Here is a 21,057-nt window from a genome sequence, read left to right as displayed (position 1 = left end):
CTCAAGTTGACTCATTTAAATGAGTCTAAAGGTGTATAGACTGAAAAATAATTTAGTTGGTTAGTTTCATTAGTTACGGTGAAATTTTCTAAGCCTATTCTTTACGTGGAATATAGTTTCAAAGTGCCTTATTCTATTGATTAGTAAAATCAAGTTATGACCCATTCTCGATCTAGATTGAGAACTTTCATGGAAACTGGACAAGATATACCATATCTACGAAACATAGAAAGAAATTGGCGTGCGCATTCAGTGAAGACCGAAAATGAGTTACATGCTATCACTTTGAAGAACCTTGGAGCGAAGTTTGTATTGTGGGTTGTAATGCTGGGAATCGCTTCTTTTGCCTTCACCATCGAAGTACTCTTAATGATCAAAGATCTCTGCTAATAAGCGTCATAAGGTTGATACGAAATGAAGATATAGAAAGGTTTATGTATGACTTCAAGGTGTTGGCAATTGCGGTTAACAAACATTCTGCAAAATTAAAAATTAAAATTTACCGAACAGAGTTAATGTCCTATCTGACCAAAATTTACATTAAATGTTAAAAAACAACATTGTCAGATATAGTTAAACCTATATTGTTTTCAAATCCCCTTTTTTTGCAAAATATGTTTACCTCTCTGACTGAAGATTGGTGTCTATGTGGAATGAACGGCTGTGCAATAGTGGTCAGTAAAAGTGTGGATAGCGTTTGTCGTGCGCTAGATATGTTCCAAATTTCTGTGAACAGTCAATTCAGTCCAGAAATTGAAAAGACTTTTGTTTCGATTTTTAAACTGCTAACACGGTCACGGCCACCCAGACATAGACACGCCATCGTCACTGGGAAAGATAAAAAACTACAATTTTCTTACGAAGTTTAAGGATATATACAGAGTAGAAAATTGCTTTTTATGTGAAGGGAACGATTTAAGTTAGTCGTAATTTGTTTATAAATAGACAACACTTCAAATACAAGCATAAGTTAAATAATAAAGGAGTATGAACTGAGTTATGGAAGCTTTACCCTTACTACAAAATATAAAATATTATCGCTTATGTTTTGCACCTCAACAGTTTGTTATATAAATTTTAAGTGTATCGCACTGCAGCTTCGGTTGTTGATTTCCTATATTATGAAAACATCCTAGTCTACCCTATGTGAGTCACACTACAAACTTCATTTGCCATTTATCCTAAATCAACTCCACTTTCTATGGCAGTGGCGCTCGTAGGCAGATTAACTCTGTGTTAGATTTAATCGTCAATAGCTAGCTATAGCTAAATATTTGCGACTAAACTTCGAATACCTAACTGTTTTAGAAATCTTTTTGGATTTGATCAGCTGTCTTAAAAACCCTTTACTACCTGGTTACATTCTTATAATGTTCCCATCATCATCAGTGTTTAACGAAACATGAAAATTGTCAGCATCTCCATGGTGAAGACGAAAGAGGCGACTCCAAGCATTGCCGCCCACATTGCCAACTTGGCTGCAATGTCCTTGAACCTGAGTACATGTACTTCATTCTCAGCCTCTGAATGGTCCAATACGATGTGGTAGTCTCTCTTGAGGGAGCGTAGCCACGTTGTCAATTGGCCAGTTTCGAAGAAAGCCCGCATTCTGTAATCACGAATAGGTCATAATTAAAGTTTTCTAATCAGAAGCGTGGAATCCGAGTGAGCGTAATATCTGATCTTTGAGCGCCGTTCAATTTCTTTTGCATTGCGTTTACGATTCAAGTTTCGTTGTTTGAAACTCTATTAAATTTACGCGAACAAAGTCGAGGGTAACAGCTAGTAGGCGTATTAAATAAGTCGTCTTGCGTAGCCTCTCCCAATTATTTAGTTCTGTTTATGGTTAGTCCCCCTATTATCAGACGCTCCTATTATCGGACACATTTTTAAAAAGTTGTTTATAAAACTGCCGGGGAAAAAAGGAACACTGTAAGTTACCTAGTTTTAAAGAGGGTGTCGAAATCTGTATGTTGCATGTAAAAACAGAGAAGTGGCGCGATGTCAGAGGAGGAAAGCGCGAACGAACCAGATATCCAATTTTTTTGATTAATTAAAACTAATTGAGGGGCCGGAAAAATTCTTCCCCCATTTTTAAATCGTGTTTTGAGGTATATAAATAGAAGCCAACTATAAGTTATGTGTATGGCTGTAAAGCCCGAATCTTTTTCTATAAATTGCTACTTTAACAGTTAGTTCTAGGTTTCTTTACATGAAAATAAAACGCGAATCGTAGCTAATGTAGAAAACCTATTATCGGACAGCTTTCAAACACGTTTTAAAGACAAATAAGAGAGGGATTGTAAATATTTAATGCTTAAAGCGGTTAGTGATGTTCAGAATGGATCCAGAAGTGTCAGAGAAGTAGCAATTTGCACTTGTCTTTTATATTTAAAAAAAAATTGGTATTCCAATTGAGGAACCATTGTCCGATACAGAGATCCAAATGTCCGATAACGAAGACCCACTGTCCGATTCTGAGATCCCAGTGTCCGATAGCGAAGACCCACTGTCCGATTCTGAGATCCCAGTGTCCGATAGCGAAGACCCACTGTCCGATTCTGAGATCCCAGTGTCCGGGCTACAAAGACCCACTGTCCGATACTGAGATCCCAGTGTCCGGGCTACAAAGACCCACTGTCCGATTCTGAGATCCCAGTGTCCGAGTTGGATGTATAGGCGTCCGATAAATGGAACATGGGTGTCCGAATCAACATCCAAATAGCCGATAATAGGGTACGATACTTGCCGAATAAAATCCATGATTGGGACAACATTACATCGTTCTTTTGGAATTATTTCTATTCCATTAGGTGCAGAAACGTTCAAAATATTTATTTCATAAACTTTTCAAAGGTTTTCTGTGATTTCCTTACATTTAACCTTAATTTTTTAAAATGTGTCCGATAATAGGGGGACTAACCCTATATAGATTTAAACTGACTTCTTGATAATCAACGCTGAGCCCAAAATCGCTTTAGGAGACAGAAATAGGCAAGGAAGTTACTCTTATAAACAATGATTATTCCAATCCTTCGCCATCTTGGTGGTCACAGATGGAAAAACCTTTCGGTTTTGAATAACGTAAGCTCATTTCAACCGATTTCTCTAGTAATTAGTACACATGATCCCTTTATTCTGTGAAGAAACTCTCATATGAGCGGTTCTCGTATGAGCGGATCCTATGATAGAGGTTCTCATAACCGCGCTTCCCTAAAAACCTCTTTCCTCAAAATTCCGTTTACCCATAACGATAGGTCCCTGTACAGCGCTTCTCGTAAACCTGAAGGTTGCAGCAACTCCCTTGAGAGCACTACAACCAGGGTTTGAAAAACAATTGTCATTTAGGATGGTTTATGTTGCGTTATTTGAAATTAAATAGTACCAGGTCAGTAAGAATAATTAAATCAGGTTAAATTTTGTTAATTGAAACCCTAATAGTATTAGGTTAGGTTAAGTTTGGTTATTTTAAACCCCAATAGTATTAAGTTACGTTGAACCAGGTTTATCTTGATTTGTAAGGTTAGGTTACTTGATAGGTGAGGAGAGGTTTTTTATAGGTAATTTTAGGTTTCTTTCTACTTTATAAGCAATTTTAGGTTTCGGTGCACTTGATAGGCTATGATTTTTTACTTAAAAAACCGTAGTATTAAGAATGGTTCAAAATTGTAGGTAAAAACCGCTATTGGCTAAAATCGCAACCGCTCTTTCAAAAAGAGAACTTTTGAACTACACCGCTGTTTTTCAGAACAGCGGTTCCTATTTCGGGTAATGATTTTACGTGTTACACCCTTCCTATCAACGGGCCTAAGTTCGATTTGTCGTCATCGTTTAAAATGGCGATCAGAAAAGAAATAAAAACGTCCCAACTGGCAACACCTTTGTTGCTAGTCTTTAATAAAGTTCTACTAATTGAAACCGTTATTAGACGGGATAACAGTTTGTGCGATTTTTAAATGTTCTGAATGAAAAACATTAGCACGCAGAGTATTACTGAACTATGATAGTAAGGAAACCAACCTTCGGTTTATATACTTCAGAGCTTCAGGATTCATTGGCCATTTTGCGTGAAAAACCATCGGTTTATCGAAGTACTTCTTAGAACCAAGGTAAAGATCCAGAAGAGTGGGTTTGTTATCAATTTCTGAGAAAACGGACGACATCTGAAACAGAGATATATCCGCAAACCAAATTTCCTTTCCTCTAGATAGTTTTTCGAAATTAGGAGATGTGTTTCCTTGCCGCCACAGTTTGCCACAGAGCATTTTCATTGCAGTTTCAGTCTGAAATGATTCGAATATTACTTTGACTGATTCTAAAAATCTTCTTTGAAAAAAGTATAAAATCCTTACCCGTCGACAAACTTTATTATCAATTATAGGTCCAAGATTTAAATAAATCGGGATGTCCTCAGATAATCTCAAGGCATCGGTTACACTGTTGATATTTTCTCTTTTCTGAGATGAGTAGTTGGCTTTCAAGACTCCGTTGAACAAATTGACGATAATGACAATTATCAAGATGAAAGGTCCAACGCTGAAGCGAATGGCTTGTGACGAAGAAATATCGAACCCTACAAGAGCAAAAATTAAGCTCACTCTCAGTATGTTTTCCTTATTATATAAACCGAGAAAAATGACAATTGCTTTAGTAGTAATTTAAATGATACCACCTAATAATTTTAAACCACGTAGTTTTTGAGCATATATTTTAATATAAATATATCATCATTTTAGCGCCTAAACCACCGCCAACCCTGAACTCATTACCTTTACTCCCGGAAAACGCTAAGAAAAAACTAAGTTTGATCATTTTAGCACTGTCAAGGGCAGGGCTTTAAAGATTACGCATATTCAGTGTCTAAAGTTCAGCCGGGCACACCGAATACACTGAGCGTAATGATCTATCGTATTTACCCAGTTTGGTTTTTTGCCTTTAATAATCCGTGAGGTGTTTATGCAAAGGATAAATTAAATTAAAAGTAAAATACGCGTAATTAAAATCGTGATGTTTAGATTTACTGGGAGTATAAACTGGCAGTTGAAACTTTCGCTTTTGAAAAGTAAAACTGACCTAAAATTAATTCTTTTGTAACATGTTTTATCTTTATTTCGAGCGTAATTAGAGTCCCAGATAAATATTGTAGATAAAACTAGGTTAAACGCGTTTCTGGTACTCAAAAAACTCTCAGTGAAAATACATTATAAAACTTAACAACAACATCTGTATCTACTGCTTGGCCATTGAAGCCTCCAAAACCCACTTAGTACCGCATACAGTTGCACAAGGTTAAAACTTTCTGCCGTATTTAAGACGATTAAATGTCAGACTTTATAAGCAGTATCGCACTACATGCGAGAACTTCCCGCGATAAAAGTGGTGTTATTCAGCATATAAGAACTGCACTCCCTGCATTGGGATATGGTTCTGCATGTGAGAACTATCCTCGTTTCTAGAAGGCTAAATTAATTTGCCTCATAATCTTCCCTATATTTCACAAGAATATTCCAAAGATATGTCCCAAGAAAATTAATAACATATTTCCGAAAAAATTCTAAAGATATTTCCCTAAAACATTCCAAAGATATTTCCCAAGAAAATTAATAACATATTTCCGAAAAAATTCTAAAGATATTTCCCTAAAACATTCCAAAGATATTTCCGAAGAAAATTCCAAAGATATCTCCCATGAAAATTCCAAAGATATCTCCCATGAAAATTCCAAAGATATTTCCAAAGCATTTTACAAAGAAAAAGATGCCAATATTCCCCAATTTCCCAAAAAAAAAACCTTAAGGATTTCTAAAGAAATTTCCCAAGGAATTTTCTAAAGAGTTCTAAAGAAGATTTTTGTAAGGGTTGAAAAGAGGATTTCAAATTAAGCATTTTCAAATGCATATTGCGGCCAAATAACCAGAAATCGGAGAATTAAAAGCTTGATATTTTTGAATTCACAGAAATTAATTATATCTTTTGCTATATAAATCAGAGGTTTTCCAAACTAAGCTTCTCATTCCCTTAAATAAAAACTGTATTTGTGGTTCAAAAAAAAGAATGGTATCTTTATAAAAATTTTAATTGATGCTTGCTTGATACAAGTGTCTAATTTTGAATAATGTTTGCTTTAAGTATAACCTTATCTCTGAAAAATTTAATTTGATAAATTAAAACTTTTCTATTTGAAATTATTGGGTAGCTAAAATTACGTAAGCCGTTTGACTGTGATGAGTTGAAAACCTCGATCCTGATTTTTTAAGAGCTTTCGAAAGATGAAGTGATAAACAAATACGAGTCTTCCATTACCTTTTCCCAAAATGGCTCCAAAGTATTGTATGCATTTTTGTGAGGCAAGTGCTATGACTGATTTTCGAGTTCCCATCACCATCATGTGCAGTATGTCAATCACCACCAGTACGCCAATGACGCAAACTAACCCGAACCATATCTGAAAAAGGTATGGAGTAAAAATACACGAGTAAAAACATAAGAATATAACGGTAATATGCAAATATATTTGGTCGTTTCCAGTGCAAGTCTAGCTTTGCTAACGCTACCGCCTAAATTTTTGCACAAATTTTTTGGGGTAAAATTTAAGAAAGGCAGCGCCGCAGCGAGCCCCTGTCTATGTCAAGGCGTAAACGGTTAGGGAAGAGTTAAAAGAGAATATAGAGGCTGCTGCTATGTAGTCGGTATTTTCCCAGAATAAAACTTGCATTATCATTTGGTTTTAAAATTCAAAACCTTGAGAGTATTCATTATTAGGTTTGAGCTATTCTATTTATAAAAATATATCTTTGGTAAGCTAGTCTGATTTCACGGGGCTCAACGCTGGGACTCAGGTGAGGCAAATACCATTAGTGTTATTTATTTTTTTTTCCAATTTTACGAATTTTAATTTGTTTAGAGCATCGAACATGCTGTGACTTATGCTTGAATAAAGCAAATCCAATTAATTTGCCTTAATTATACTAAGAGTAATGAAAGAACTTTTCCTTACTCCATTCGAAATGGATTTTAGATCGTCGAAGGCTCCCATTGGAGCAGCGATGAAGGTCAGATTTTTTGCAGATAGCATTATTCGATATGTGTACATGAATGGAACTGTGCAGATTGGAGTAAATCCCATCTCAACCATCTGAGCATATCCAAAATCGGTTTCCCTCATGCAAGGTTAAGGCTCCATATTAATGGAATCATTCTGAAATTGAAGAATTAAACAAAAGAATTAACGCATGCAGTTTACCCGTAACAGTAGTTCCCTTTACAGAGATTCTCGTAAACGCGGTGTACTTTTACAGAAGTTCCCTAAAGAGCTGTACAACCAGGATGTCTTTTATGATAATGTTTGTGTTCGGTGTCGTGAGAAATTAATGCGCAGTTGAAGTAAACAAAAAGAACTTTTAATCAATGTAAGAATTTGAAAACAAGTATTGTAAAATCAAAAACTATTTTGCTTGTATGAGCCGAGCGAATTTCTTTTAAGGGAGTGGAATTCGCGACTGACGAAAATATGTGATAGAAAAAATTAACAAAAGGGACAGGTACGGGTACAAGAGTCCCCGCGAAAACCCGTTCTCTGCCTGTCATTTTTACAGGTTTTAGGGCTTGGTCGTAGGGTTAAGAATTTTTACTTTTGCGAGAGATCGGTATCGAACATTCCGCCTACCTTGAAATATTCATTTCAATAGAAAGTGTAATTAGTCCAACGGTAGTTTGCAAACCTTGACGACGGGACTTGTTAATTCTTTTTCTGTTGCCGTCTTTACTGTGACCACTCTCACCAAACCATCTGCTCCTGGATGCAGTTGAAGAGTCGTGCCATTCTCCATTTGGTGGGAGGTTGATCCTCATCTTTGAGTAATACTAGATCCCCAACTGCTAAGTTAGCTTTGGCTGCTGCCCATTTTGGTCTTTGCTGAAGACGAGATAGATATTCATTGCGCCACCTTCACCAGAAGTGCTGGAGCAATTGTTGGCTTAGTTGCCACCTGGAGAGGCGATTGATCTTTTCCCCGGTTAGATCAGGTTCAGGAATAGCAGTTATGGGTCCTCCAATTAAAAAATGTCCAGGTGTTAAAGCAGTGAGGTCGTTGGGATCGGTGCTTATGGCTGTTAAAGGACGGGAGTTTAAGCAAGCTTCGATTTGACAAAGGAGAGTTTGCATTTCTTCGTAAGTTAAATTTGCGTTGCCAACTACTCTCTTCAGATATTATTTCACGGATTTTACGCGAGCTTCCCATAAGCCTCCCATATGTGGTGCTGCTGGCGGGTTAAAATGCCATGATATTCCTTCGTCGGCTAGCCACCCTAAGACTTGGTTTCTGGTGTGGCGTTTTTGCGATGACTTTCAAAAACTCACGCATTTCTCGATCAGCTCCTATGAAATTTGTTCCACAGTCGCTGTACATGCTCTGGCATTTTCCTCTTCGAGCGACAAAGCGTTTGAGTGCGGCCAAGAATGCTGCTGTGGTCATATCACTTACAAGTTCTAAGTGCATGGCTCGAGTCGTGAAACAAACGAACACAGCTAGATAAGCCTTGTACATCTTGTGTATGCGGCCCTTTATGACGCGAAGAAGAAATGGTCCAGCGTAGTCCACCTCACATTGCAGGAATGATCTGGCTTTATTTACTTTCGCTGAGGGTAAATCGCCCATCATTTGTTGGACAGTCATAGCTTTTTGACGAGTGTAGCGAATGCATTTCTTCATTTGATATCTTACTGCATCCCTGATGCCAATGATCCAAAACCTCTGTTGAAGGTTTGCTACGATAAGTTGTGATCCACCATGGAAGCTTTTCGTGTGCTCATAGTTTATTAGGAGATCCATTAAACGACTTTTTCGCGGAATAATTGCTGGATATGTCTGGCTCAAGGGTAAATTCGCGTTTCGCAAACGACCACCAACTCTTAGGACGCCATGTCGACCCACGAACGGTTGGAGTGGCAACAGTTTGCTTTTTGGTGAAATGGGAATTCCCTTTCAGCTGATTAATCTCCTTGGGGTAGTGTTCGGACTGTACTACCTTGACCCAGTGATAAAGTGCATCATCCAATTCTTTGGCTGACAATGGCCCCTTTGTCCAAGCATCTTTTCTTGGTTGTTTGAAATTGTATATCATCCTGAAGATTATGGCTGTGACTCGGATTAGTGTTCTTAGAGAAGAATAGGGAAAGAGTAATGTGCCTTCGGATTGGTATCTAGCCATGTAGACCTTGACAATTCTTTCCTCAACGAGACAGTATTCGGATTCTTCCATCTGCTGTTCAGGTTCCCTTGAAGTATCATGCGAAAGCCATTCTGGCCCATGCCACCATAGAGAAAAATTGCCCTCGGGCTGACATTCCCCTCGATGCGCAATCAGCTGGATTTGCGTTGCCAGCCACGTGTCACCATTGTGCGTTTGGAAGGGTTTCTTGAACTTCGGCGACACGATTGGCGACAAAAGTTTTCCATCTGTGTGGAGGTGCTCTTAGCCATGAGAGAACGTTGTTTGAATCTGACCAGCAAACAATTGTAACAATGTCTGTTGTACTTGGAAGTGCCTCTTGGATCAATTTTACCAATCTCGCGAGTAAAAGGGCGGCGCAGAGTTCGAGCCTCTGTACGTTTACAGTTTTTGTCGGAGCGACTTTTGTTTTTGATGCGATAAGTTCCACTCTTATCTCGCCAGACGAACTCAGAGTTTGCATGTATACAGCTGCGGCGAATCCTTTCTCCGAAGCATCACAAAATCCCTGTAGACTGCGGCTCTTCAGCTCTCTTTGAGATACATAGCGAGGTATCCGTATCGTTTCAATAGATGGCAAATCGTTGCGGAAAGTTTGCCAACGATAGACGAACGACTCTGGTAACGGGTCATCTCAGTCTTGTTGCTGTTTCCAAAGATCTTGGATAAATATCTTTGCTCGTTAGATGACTGGAGAAAGTAATCCCAAAGGATCAAAGATTTTTGCAGTATCGGATAGGACCGTTCTTTTGGTGATGGTACTGCGATATGATAGTGACGTGACTACATATGAGAAGTCATCTGTCCCCGGTGTCCAAGGCAAACCTAGTGTGGTAACTGAAGCCTTGTTGTCAAACAATATTGGTATTGGAATTTCTTGTTTGTCAGGAGAAATGGATTCGAGTAGAGCTGGTTCATTTGATACCCATTTTCGAATATCAAATCCCGCGCTGGCTGCAGCGTTCAACAATTCCTTTTGTATTTGCAACGCTTCTTCGATGTTGTTGGCGCCCGAGAGCAAATCATCCTTCGAAAAGTCTTTTGCTAGTTTTTCTGACGCTCTAGGAAAGCTTTCTTTGACCAGAAGAGCTAGCTGTTGAAGAACATTAGTGGCAAGATACGAAGCTGATCCTGTACCGTAAGTAACCGTTAAGAGTTTATAGTCTTGCAAAGGTTCAGTTGGACTTGGCCGCCAGACTATTCTTTGGAAGTTTGTGTTCTTCGGGATGGACCCATATTTGGCGGTACATTTTAGCAATATCAGCTTTCATTGCAATAGCGTGAACGCGGAAGCGAATAAGGATGTTTACTAGGTCGTCTTGTAGTTTGGGACCGACTAATAAAATATCATTGAGAGATATGCCATTTGATGATTTGGCTGACGCATCGAATACGACCCGTGTTTTAGTTGAGCTACTTTTCTCATTTTGAACTGCGAAATGAGGTGAATAGTAGTTGTGTGCTGCTGATTCGACATCCATGAGTTGCATGTGACCCAGCTGGACGTATTCATTCATAAAGTTCTTGTAGGCTTCGTAAGCCCTTGGATTGCTTTGTAATCGACGTTCTACGTGATGAAAGCGACGCATGGCTATCTTCCAAGACTCCCCTAGGGTGTTGGGTTCGGCCTTGAAAGGAAGTCGAACCATGTATCTTCCAGTTTCATCCCGATAATGAGTTTCAGAGAAATGTATCTCGCATTGTTTTTCTTCGGGGAGCAGTACCTTTCGTGTGGGCAGCTCTTCTAATTCCCAGAATGTTCTGACTTGTTCGTCAATTGTGCAGTGATGAATTTGTATTTCTGGTCTAGGATTGTCAGTTTTGAATGGGCCAGAAATAGTCCATCCGAATATACTATTGACAGCGCTTGGCATGTTGCTTGGACCCTTGCACTGTCCATCGATAATTATGTCTAAGTACACGTCTGCACCCAGTAAGATATCCACCTCCTGGGGAGTGTAGAATTGGGGATCGGCTAACTGAAGTCCCTTGAAATGAATAAAGGAGCTAGGATCCACTTCCATGCTTGGAATGTTCTTCGTTAGCTTCTTTAGTACTAACGCCTCTACTTTTAGTAAAGCCTTTTTTTCCCGAGTAGAAGAAAGTTCTAATTCAACTATTCCGCGAGATGACCCTCGGACTGAAGCTCCAATGCCCCCAATTGAAACGTCAATGTTTGTTATCGTTATTTGCAATCGTTTGGCTCATTTTTCAGTGATGAAGCTTGCCTCTGAGGCTGAATCCAGCAAAGCTCTAGCTGGATGAAATACTTCTTTGAAGTCCTTGACCAGAACCATTGCGGTTGACAGAAGAACTTGAGAGTTACTCTTTTCTCCCCTTGAGATATGGGAAATAACTTCGGGTTCGATGTGTGCATCAGTTTTCGCTTCCGTTTTTGTTTCTGCGTGAAGCAACGTATTATGTCTGCTGGTACATAAATTGCAGTGACCTGATTTGCAATCTGGACTTGAGTGGTCACGCCGCAAGCAATTGAAACACAAGGATGTCTTTTTTACTAGGTCCCAACGTTCGTTGACTGACACTTTGGCAAAAGTTGAGCATTTGTAAATGCTATGCTCTGCTTTACATATGGGACAGTTTGCTCTAGTGGTCCCTACATGGGTTAGTACTGATCTTTTAGCGTGAGACTGTGGTTTTGCTTTGACACTGCTTTCTTGAGCCGCCGCCATCGCTCGAGAACGTTGTTCGAGGAAGGTTCGGAGGTCGTCAAAGGTTGGTGCGGTTGTACGGCTTAGTGAAAGCTCAGACTGACGTCTTGATTCTGGATCTAGTCTTTCCTTTACAATAAAGACGAGAATTGAGTCCCAATGTTGAACTGGTTCGTTCAGCACCTTTAGAGAGCGGATACATTCTGAAGTTGTATCGAGTAGCTTTCGGAGTTCCGAAGATGATTCTTGATTGACTCGAAGCTGTGTAAATAAGCGCTTTAGTTGAGCATCGATTAATTCACGCGTATTATTGTATCGATTCAAAAGAATATCCCACGCTTCTGGGTAATTTGCATCCGTAGTGGGGATGGATTTTATTAACAGAGCGGCTTCGTCTGTTAGTGCGGAATGATAACCAGTCTACATAGTTACCTCCAAATGTCGGTAAATCTAGTTTTTGCAGTCTAATATCGGCACTTGGCGCGCTTGTTTGAGCGGTAGTACTGGAGGCCGCTGCTGAGGCTGTTTGCGTTTGACTTAACTCAGAAGCAAAAAATATGTTTACCGTTTCGAGTCGTTGGATTAAAGCGTTATATTCTGCTTCTTTAGGTTGAAAATCAGCTGGAAGGCACGTAGTGATTATATTTTGTTGTAAATGACGCAAATCCAATATTAACTGTTCACTTTTGTTCACGTATAATTTTAGTCCTGCTTCACCCCATGGTTGAGAAGCATGTCCACTAACAATTGTTTCCAATCGCGTAATTTGGCCTTTGATTGCCCTTCTTTTGTGCCGCAATGCATCCATAATTCTAGAGTTAAAGTTGACGTTGATTGTTCATTTAACACGCACAGTTTTCACGATTTTCCGAAAATTTGCCGGTTCACCTCGAATATGTTGATTGATTTTTGGATAATTCAGTTAATTGCGAACAGATCCGGCTCGACGGACCAAAATATGTTCGGTGTCGTGAGAAATTAATACGCAGTTGAAGTAAACAAAACGAACTTTTAATCAATGTAAGAATTTGAAAACAAGTATTGTAAAATCAAAAACTAATTTGCTTGTATGAGCCGAGCGAACTTCTATTAAGGGAGTGGAATTCGCGACTGACGAAAATATGTGATAGAAAAAATTAACAAAAGGGACAGGTACGGGTACAAGAGTTCCCGCGAAAACCCGTTCTCTGCCTGTCATTGTTACAGGTTTTAGGGCTTGGTCGTAGAGGGTTAAGAATTTTCACTTTTGCGAGAGATCGGTATCGAACAGTTTGGTTCGGTTATAAGGTAAGGTTAGGCTACGTTATTTTAGCTTCGATAATGTAGGTCAGGTAAGCCTTAGGATAGATATGGATATTCTAAGTTCAGTAGGTTTAAAATGGAAAAAATTAGGTGAGATAAGGGCATGATGATCTATTTGCAGTACTTATTAGGTAAGCCTACTACAGGGCTAAGATTTGTTCAAACCTGTAATTTAACAGAGCTATTTCCCAAAACTACATCAACTTTTTCTAAAATGGCACGTTTTAAACCATGCCGCTATTTTTTAGAACCGCGCTCGACATTTCGGGTTCTGCTTTTCTGGAAAATCTCACGCTAGTTATACCCGGTAAAACTCTCCCAGAAGTTCCTTGCCTCAACTCTAATCCCCCCCAGCCTCGGCGGATGGTGAAAAGTAGTCGTCGTTCGAGATATCTATAACCTTAAATATTCTATTAAAGGCTTATCCTTTTTTGAAGTTTTCACGTAACCATGTAACAATTGATAACCAAGGCGCCAAAAAAGACGGATCTCTGGGTACAGAAACGAGACGTTTAGGAGTTGTCATGGTACAGAAAAAAATGCTTGGTTTCAAGTTTGGGCCAAAAACATTTCTCAAAAGCATACTTCTCCAGTCAGAGAAAACGGAAAAATAAGTATATACAGCAAAAGTAGACTATAGCTAATCTATTAATGCTCTAGCAATTCTGTACCTCGTTTAAGAATCTTTTACAAAGAGGTTTTGATTCATACCATAGGGTATTAGTCTAGCCAAACGGCTTCTTGTTGTTACACCATAACTTGAAGCCTACTTCTTTTTCTACTCAATAACACATTTTCAAAAAAGACATCTGTTCAAGCGTAACAAGGTCGTCAATAGTCCAGATATTCATAAGCACGCGGACAAAATAAAGTAAACGATTTCTTGTGAAATCTCTCTTCTAGGGAGTGAAACTGTAGAATTCGTACAAAAAGTGGTCAAACTCATCGAAACGGAGATATTTTTATTACAAACATTTTTCTATATTTTTGCGCTCATTTTGAATATCTTACTTACATTTCGAAGCCATTCATCCGAGTCCATAGTAGGGGTGAACCTTTAATATTGAACACAATTAGGAATGCGCTTTCCTAGAGATACCCTGAGCGTATGAAGGAGTGGCCCCGAGCCATATGCTCGCGAACGAGGGAAAAGTACTTTTGACCGCATTGAGATGGGGTTGCAAACACTTAAACCAATGCAAAAATCTGGCGACTATGTGGCGGCTCTAATACGCACAGTGCAATTATTTACACAATTCTTAAATATGAAGGTTCTTAACATAATACTAGACCATTTGTAAGAGCGGTATTTTCAGAATACAAGTTTTTGCCAGGTAAAGAAAGACAGGTTCATTTGGCCAAAAGGGGGTTAGTAAAAGACCCTGAGGGTTCGTGTCACCACAAAGCCACCAACAAGAACTATTCAAGGTCTTTTGAGTGGAAGGTTCCATGGGTTAACTCTTAAAACCTTCCCCACTACAGTGAAAATAGGCTGAAGCAATAATATTTAACTGACATTTGGAAAATAACAATGAAATCAAAATATGATTAAAAAGTAATCGGTTTCCTCTGGTGCTCAAGAAAAACTGTTAAGATTACGCCTTCCTTTGGGTCCATAGCTAAGACATGTATTCCTCCTTCATTCGCTCTGCGGGCCTACTTTACCTGAGACGTTTCGTGTGTTCAAAAATGAAATACCAAACTCGAAGTGCGGAATCGTAAGGATAATCCCAGGGTTTCTAGAAAAAGTTTTTAATCTTAAAATACAGCTTTTACTGAAGTGCATTAACTCTACAACTGAAACCAGGCTCCATTAAAACAAAATACTTAATTTTGATGTCGGCAATTTTATTGAAAAAAAAAACTGCAGCGAATATCCAAATAAAGCCATAGAGTTCTGGTTCATTTTTTGCAGGTAAATTTCAAAATGGTTTAAATAATTTAAAATAGAAACGGTTTTCTCAAGTGCGCAAGGTTTTTAATATTTTTATTAAAATAGCTCGACTAGTTTCGGCTTGATTATTGGACTTTCATTAGGAGTATTTATTGGGTGCTTTTTTGATTAGATATATCTTTCTGTGTTGTTCGTTAACTGTTTTGATAAACAGAATTAAATCAGGATTCTTAATATGTGGATAAAATTTCCGGTAGGTTAGTTTATAAACAAGTTGAAAAACAACAAAATTACATCAGCCGAAGCACTTGAAACCTACCTCGAATGAGGTAATTGGCTTATCTACCTTATGGACTTGACACTGACTTTAATACCTGTTTCCTGTTTCTAACACTTACTGGGAATCTTACAATAAATATATGCATAAATGCGTAGCTATTATTCTTTATTAACTATTATTGTCAGACTTAGAGGCGGTTTTAACTGAACCGAAAACAATAAAATCGTCATTTCTGCTCTTTTAAAAGTTTTTATTATGTAATTTAGAAGCTAGAAACGAAACACCCGATTAAACCAAACATTTTGGGCTGTTTAAAACTTTCAGTTTCGGATACGCTTAACTTACCTTTTCTTCCGGCCATTGTACAGTAATATTATACACTGTTTCATTCATGTTTCACCAAGTGAAATGTGCTAATTAGTGCTGGATTAATCACTTTGGATTTTTTTCCACATCAAAAACGAGGTCGCGTGAAAAACACGGAGAGCTAGTTAACATTACACTCTCGAGCCACGCCTGCGTGAGAATATCTTTAAATATAAAGTGCAAACTTCGACCTATTTACGCGTAATTCATCTCTAAACACAAATCGAACAAAGGATTTTATAGAACAGTTCTACATGGAGTCATCATTTTCTAGTTTTGGCAATCACGGTGCTAGATACTGTTATAATCAACTGTCTAAAATCCCAATACCAAACTGGAACTCGAATTGTTGAGGTTAAATTACACGTAAAGAGGGGAAGAAACAGCAATCAGAATATATGATGTCGTACATCACGCTATTTAAATTATGAAATTTTGAGAGAGCTCTTCTCTCACGACTATTTTCTAGTTTCGTGCTATTAAGTCTAGTTTTCTTATTTCTCTATAAGTCTGCGCAGAAGCCAGCTTCTAAAATCACTATTCACGGGAAAAATTATTTTATTCATGACTAAACTAGCAACTCGTATCCGAACTCATTTCTGAGTTTAATTATTCTAGCTAACGACCGTTTCAAAAACCTATTATATTTCCAAACTAGATTTTAAATTGCCTCTATTCCTTCTCATCAACAAGTATCACGTTTTCTAAAATATATAATAAAGGTTCAAATAAAGCCTTATCCGCTTTTCGTAATACCAATCCCACCACGCAAAACCCAAGAAACACAATACTTTAACGAAAATTTTTCAACTATAGATAGACGTTCCAATAATCTTGCTTCGATACAGCTGTCCATCAAATTTAAACACAAATTGAGGGTGTGTGAACTCTTTGAAGATGAAAATATTATTTCTTTCCCAGTACCATCAAGGTCTGGAAGAGAATCTTTTCTTAGTGGTTTTTCGCCTATTCAAAGCCACGAAAGCTACTACAAACCCATGACTTCGCCTGTGTATTTTCAATCACAGAGCTAATGCCTTAATGCATTTCGATCAACACTTGTTTCTCTTGTACCATCCACAGGGGAAAGACGACAGACTACCAAGATCCTAAGCTAGTCTGGTTATTACAGACTGTTTTACCGTATTTTTAATTTAATAATTACCACTTCTGGTCGATGTTGAAATAAACGGGATAGTCTCATTTTGGCAGTATTTGGTCTAATGGGACTCGGCCCAATGGGCCAGCAGCCATTGAAAGCCAGGACGTTTATCGAAATCCTAGATATTCACAGAGTAAAATTTTTTAACGATGGTAATGGAGTAGAAGATAATGTAACAGATTTTGCGACAACTTTTAACTTCTTTTTATATGATGATAATTAATAATCAGGGGCTATATGATATAACATATTAAATTTGGTACGGTTGTCTAGGGAATTGTATTTTGAATAAGTATGTCAGCATTGGTAAATGAAATAAACGGGAACATGATTAAACCTTGGAAATATATTTATTAATCAATGCTAAATTAATCATGACCTCATAAGAGGTTTAACACTTCAAATATTAATGGCAAGAATTGGTTTACTTAATTCTAAACTTAACTTAAGGCTGGTTAACCCTTATTGATACTTGCAAAGTTTCGTGGCTCACGGTTTATATTGAAGTTCGCGTTTAGCTCATTTTGAGTTCCGTTAATTACGTGGACTGATGAACTTCTATTGTTTTACGATGGCACTATAAATCGGTGATGGTCCGGCAACACGTTTCATGGTAACGTGGTAGGTTCCGATAGACATCGGGCGGTACACGCTTTTGGCGGGAGAACTGATGAACTTCTACGGCATAGTTTGGCGGCAGGATAGATATCAAGGTCCAGGACTTCTACGCCATATCATGGCAGCAGGATACTTGGCACGAATTAAGACTTTCACTTTTCGCGGGTAATTTAACCGGGCATAAGTTAGCAACTTAGTCGTTCATCCAGGAGTTAACTTCTCTGGGGCTTCCTTTTTAGCGGGCTGCGATCGGACTGGGCTAGCCACTAGGTCAGAAATATAGAATACTGAAGACTCAAGTCTATTGTTCGTCCTGGCCTTTTATAGATTCAGACCGACTTGAAATTCGGTCTTGTACCACATAAAGCTTTCTCATTGGCTTATTACAAAAAGCTCGTTGATAATTGGCTTAGCGAAAAAGCTCACTGATAATTGGTTCTCTCAAAGGGTTCGTATCTTCGTAACGTAGAGAGGCTCGTGACCGTGAACTACCTTTCATGCATGTGCAAGTTTATTTTCGTACGCGAACAATGACCATGCAGGCGTGAGTTTTACGTACGCGAAATAGCGAGAAAGCCACGGGGGCTCGTGAACTGTGGGGTTCACCAGAGGGAAATAACCAGCCAAGGGACAATAAGTTTTTTTTTGAATTGAAATAAATTGGTAAGAATGTGGGTAGCAAGAGGTTAGTGTGAACAGAAGTATTTAATTGAAAGTTATAAGTATAATTTTCGTCATAATTTGTTTCTTATGGAATATAAGGATGAACATTGTACGAGGTGGCGTTTCTAGAAGTCAATGTGTACGTGGGATAGACGATAACAAAATTTGGCGTGTTACGAGCCGAAGAAATCATAATGCTAATGTGTGATATATAACATAATGAAATCGAAACTTTCCGAATTTGGGTTAATTGATAACGCGGTGCGGAAATTGCGACCACATTTGCTGCGAATGTGAAACTGAGTTTACAGACACACAGAAACGTCCAATGCAAGCGTCACATGGAGAGGAAAAAAAGTTTAAATTCTTAAAATTAAAAATTAAATTGAAAACGAATACAAATTGGAAAGCCGGGTAGGTGTCCCCCCATATCACCCAATCTCATTCGCACGGCTCACCCGCTGTTGGGCAGTTTTGACCCATTCTTTCACAGCAACTCTGTTTTTTTTGGATGCATTTGAGAAATCCTGTGTTTGAGCACTATTATTACAATTATACTGTAAACTCCAAAAAGGCAAATTTATTTACTTTTCTTTTGCATTGTGGCTTTTTTTAGAAACCGCAAAATTTCTTTCAAAACCAAGGTGTTACAATTGCCATTAGAATGTTAAAACACCGTGGTATTACTTTAAAGCGAAACATTTTATTTTTTGGAAATTAAAGAGAATTTTAAAACTGCTTTCATGGTCACACAGCGTGTTATGAGAAAAGCGACCGCTTCCACCCCTGTACGGATATGTATGTTGAAAGTCTTTAAATAAGAAATTGGATAGCGATTGGTATTAGGAGAATCCGCTTTTAAGAAATATAGGGTTTAATAATTTAATAAAAAGCTCAGTGGGGCTTTTATGATCATGATTTTTTAATTAAATGAGTTTAATAATTTTCTTTGCTTGGGCGAAAGTTTAAATACACATGATACCTAGAGCGACTATTTTACTGAAAGTCTTCGCCATAAATCTGGGACTGGCTACGCGAGTATTGATTGAAAATATTTTTAATTGACCATCTGATGGTGCCATCTGTTGAGCAATATTTGCAACTTGCCAGGGTGTAGAACTTAGTAATTAGTTCAATAACGATTAAAAGAACCATTGACAACTTAACGATTGCATTCACCAACTATTTTAGTTGTCAAATATAGTTTCGCAAAATAGAGACTTTCAAATAATAATAATAATATGATTTTTGACTTTCTAGAAGTATTAATATGACTTTAACTTTCTATTATACATATTCTTTTTTAATAATTATTTTAAATGTTCCCTTTTTGATAATTATTATAATAAAGATTAAGAAATATATGCGTTTCCAGTACTTAAAAAAACTTAGTCCAAACATTTTTATGCATGATCCGTTAAATCTTCGCGCTCTAAAAATACAGACATTGTAACAGTTTTTATTTTACTGCCCCTTTAATTTAAAATACTAGCACTTTAAAAATAGCCATTGTAGCACTATCGCTTTAACTCCCCCAATACTGGTTTTTGGATGGGACTACTGATTCTGGTCGAAAGGGCATAGCCCTCCAATATTTACGTCATCGGGTTTTTACCATCGCGCACGAGGCAAACTCGCCTCTCGCGAACGGGATGGGATCGTGCCCGAACTTTTGGGACCCCGCGCAAAAACCAGGCCGTGTCCTGGTTGGACATATGGAACCCCGTAGATCTGACCTAAAAGGTATAAAAGGAGACCCGGCCAAGAGGCTCGCTCTCTTGCTCTCTCTCTTAGACCAAGAGCCAGTGGCCTGGATCTTACCTCATAAAGTACAAAAGGTCTGATCATTGGAATAAGTTCCGTTTTGATGCTCATTAATAGATTCGGCCGTCTTACGCGTCACAGCTGGGGCATTTGAGGGGGGCGGGGTCATGTTTGACCCTAAAGAGGTATGATTTCTTACCTCATGAGGTACATGAATAAAGAAGGTGGCAAATGATAGAACTGGAAATGGCGATTCCAAATATATGAAATCTGACGTCATCAAAGGGGGCCATCAATAAATCAGACGGGGTTAAAATGATCGAATGAGGTATGAATTCTTACCTCATGAGGTACATGTATGAATCCGGTGTTGTTTGATAGATCTGGTCGTGCTAAATAACAGAATATAAAATCTGACTGGAAAATACGCGGCTTAGGTTTAATCTGACGGGCTGATTCTTGCGTCAGACTATGACAACTTCGTGCCTCATAAAGCTAGATTCCCACTCGACCGAAAAAAACCGGCGCAAATCACGCAGCGTACGGTAGAAATTTTACCTTACGCCGTCGTCCGGCTGCAGGCTGTTCACACTACGACTGAATTTTGAGTTTGGCGGTACATATTTTTGGGTCACGTGACAGATTAGAGTGGTTTATTTATTTCGCACTCTGAATTGGTATCTCTGTCCCATTGTCGCTTAGATCGTACAAGAAAGTATATTTTCTAACCTCCTCAATAAAGACTTCCTTATTAACATCTTACCTCTATATACTTCCATTAGATACATTTTTCTTTCTTCGTGGGATGTTTCCGACCAAAAGAAAAATACATGGCGGCTATCAATCTATCTAGCGTTTGCGTGCACTCTTGAAATTTATGACGTAGTCAGTGGGATAATTCCATTGTCTGAGACACCGACGTAACGCCGAACACGACCGAAAAATAGAACACAACTTGCGCCCGGCCGAGCGGAAATTCCGTCGGGCTCGGCGTAAAGATGTTTCGGTCGAACCCCTTTCTGCTGGGTCTCCGTCGTAATTTCCGTCGAGTGCGAGTCTAGCTTAAATGTAGCAGGTGATATATTTTAAAACCGGCCCCACTGATGTC

At 38.4% G+C, this 21,057-nt stretch overlaps 1 protein-coding gene across 1 annotated transcript; it reads right to left on the bottom strand.

Annotated features, from left to right (window-relative positions):
* Positions 1–8,270: 8,270 nt before the first annotated feature.
* Positions 8,271–11,255, bottom strand: LOC149583944 (uncharacterized). Its single transcript, XM_089863959.1, has 5 exons — positions 10,430–11,255; positions 10,057–10,362; positions 9,538–9,849; positions 8,910–9,473; positions 8,271–8,857 (listed from the first exon to the last, which is right to left on the bottom strand). Exons 1-5 carry the CDS (start codon positions 11,253–11,255, stop codon positions 8,271–8,273), a joined length of 2,595 nt encoding a protein of 864 aa, XP_089720085.1.
* Between the last annotated feature and the right edge of the window lie 9,802 nt (positions 11,256–21,057).

The sequence above is a fragment of the Phalangium opilio genome, unplaced genomic scaffold (genome assembly GCF_054372755.1).
Source record: "Phalangium opilio isolate 3A_F unplaced genomic scaffold, DU_Popi_V2 ptg001304l_1, whole genome shotgun sequence".
Lineage (NCBI taxonomy): Eukaryota > Metazoa > Arthropoda > Arachnida > Opiliones > Phalangiidae > Phalangium > Phalangium opilio.
Note: the sequence above shows the minus strand (reverse complement) of the source record. Positions and strands in the feature narration are given on the sequence as shown.

Coding starts and splice junctions, on each gene's coding strand:
- LOC149583944 (XM_089863959.1), bottom strand. CDS start 11,255: ATGGAAGTGGATCCTAGCTCCTTTATTCATTTCAAGGGACTTCAGTTA. Junction 10,363..10,429: donor ACACAAACTTCCAAAGAATA/GTCTGGCGGCCA, acceptor CTTACGGTACAG/GATCAGCTTCGTATCTTGCC. Junction 8,858..8,909: donor GTCGACATGGCGTCCTAAGA/GTTGGTGGTCGT, acceptor AGACATATCCAG/CAATTATTCCGCGAAAAAGT.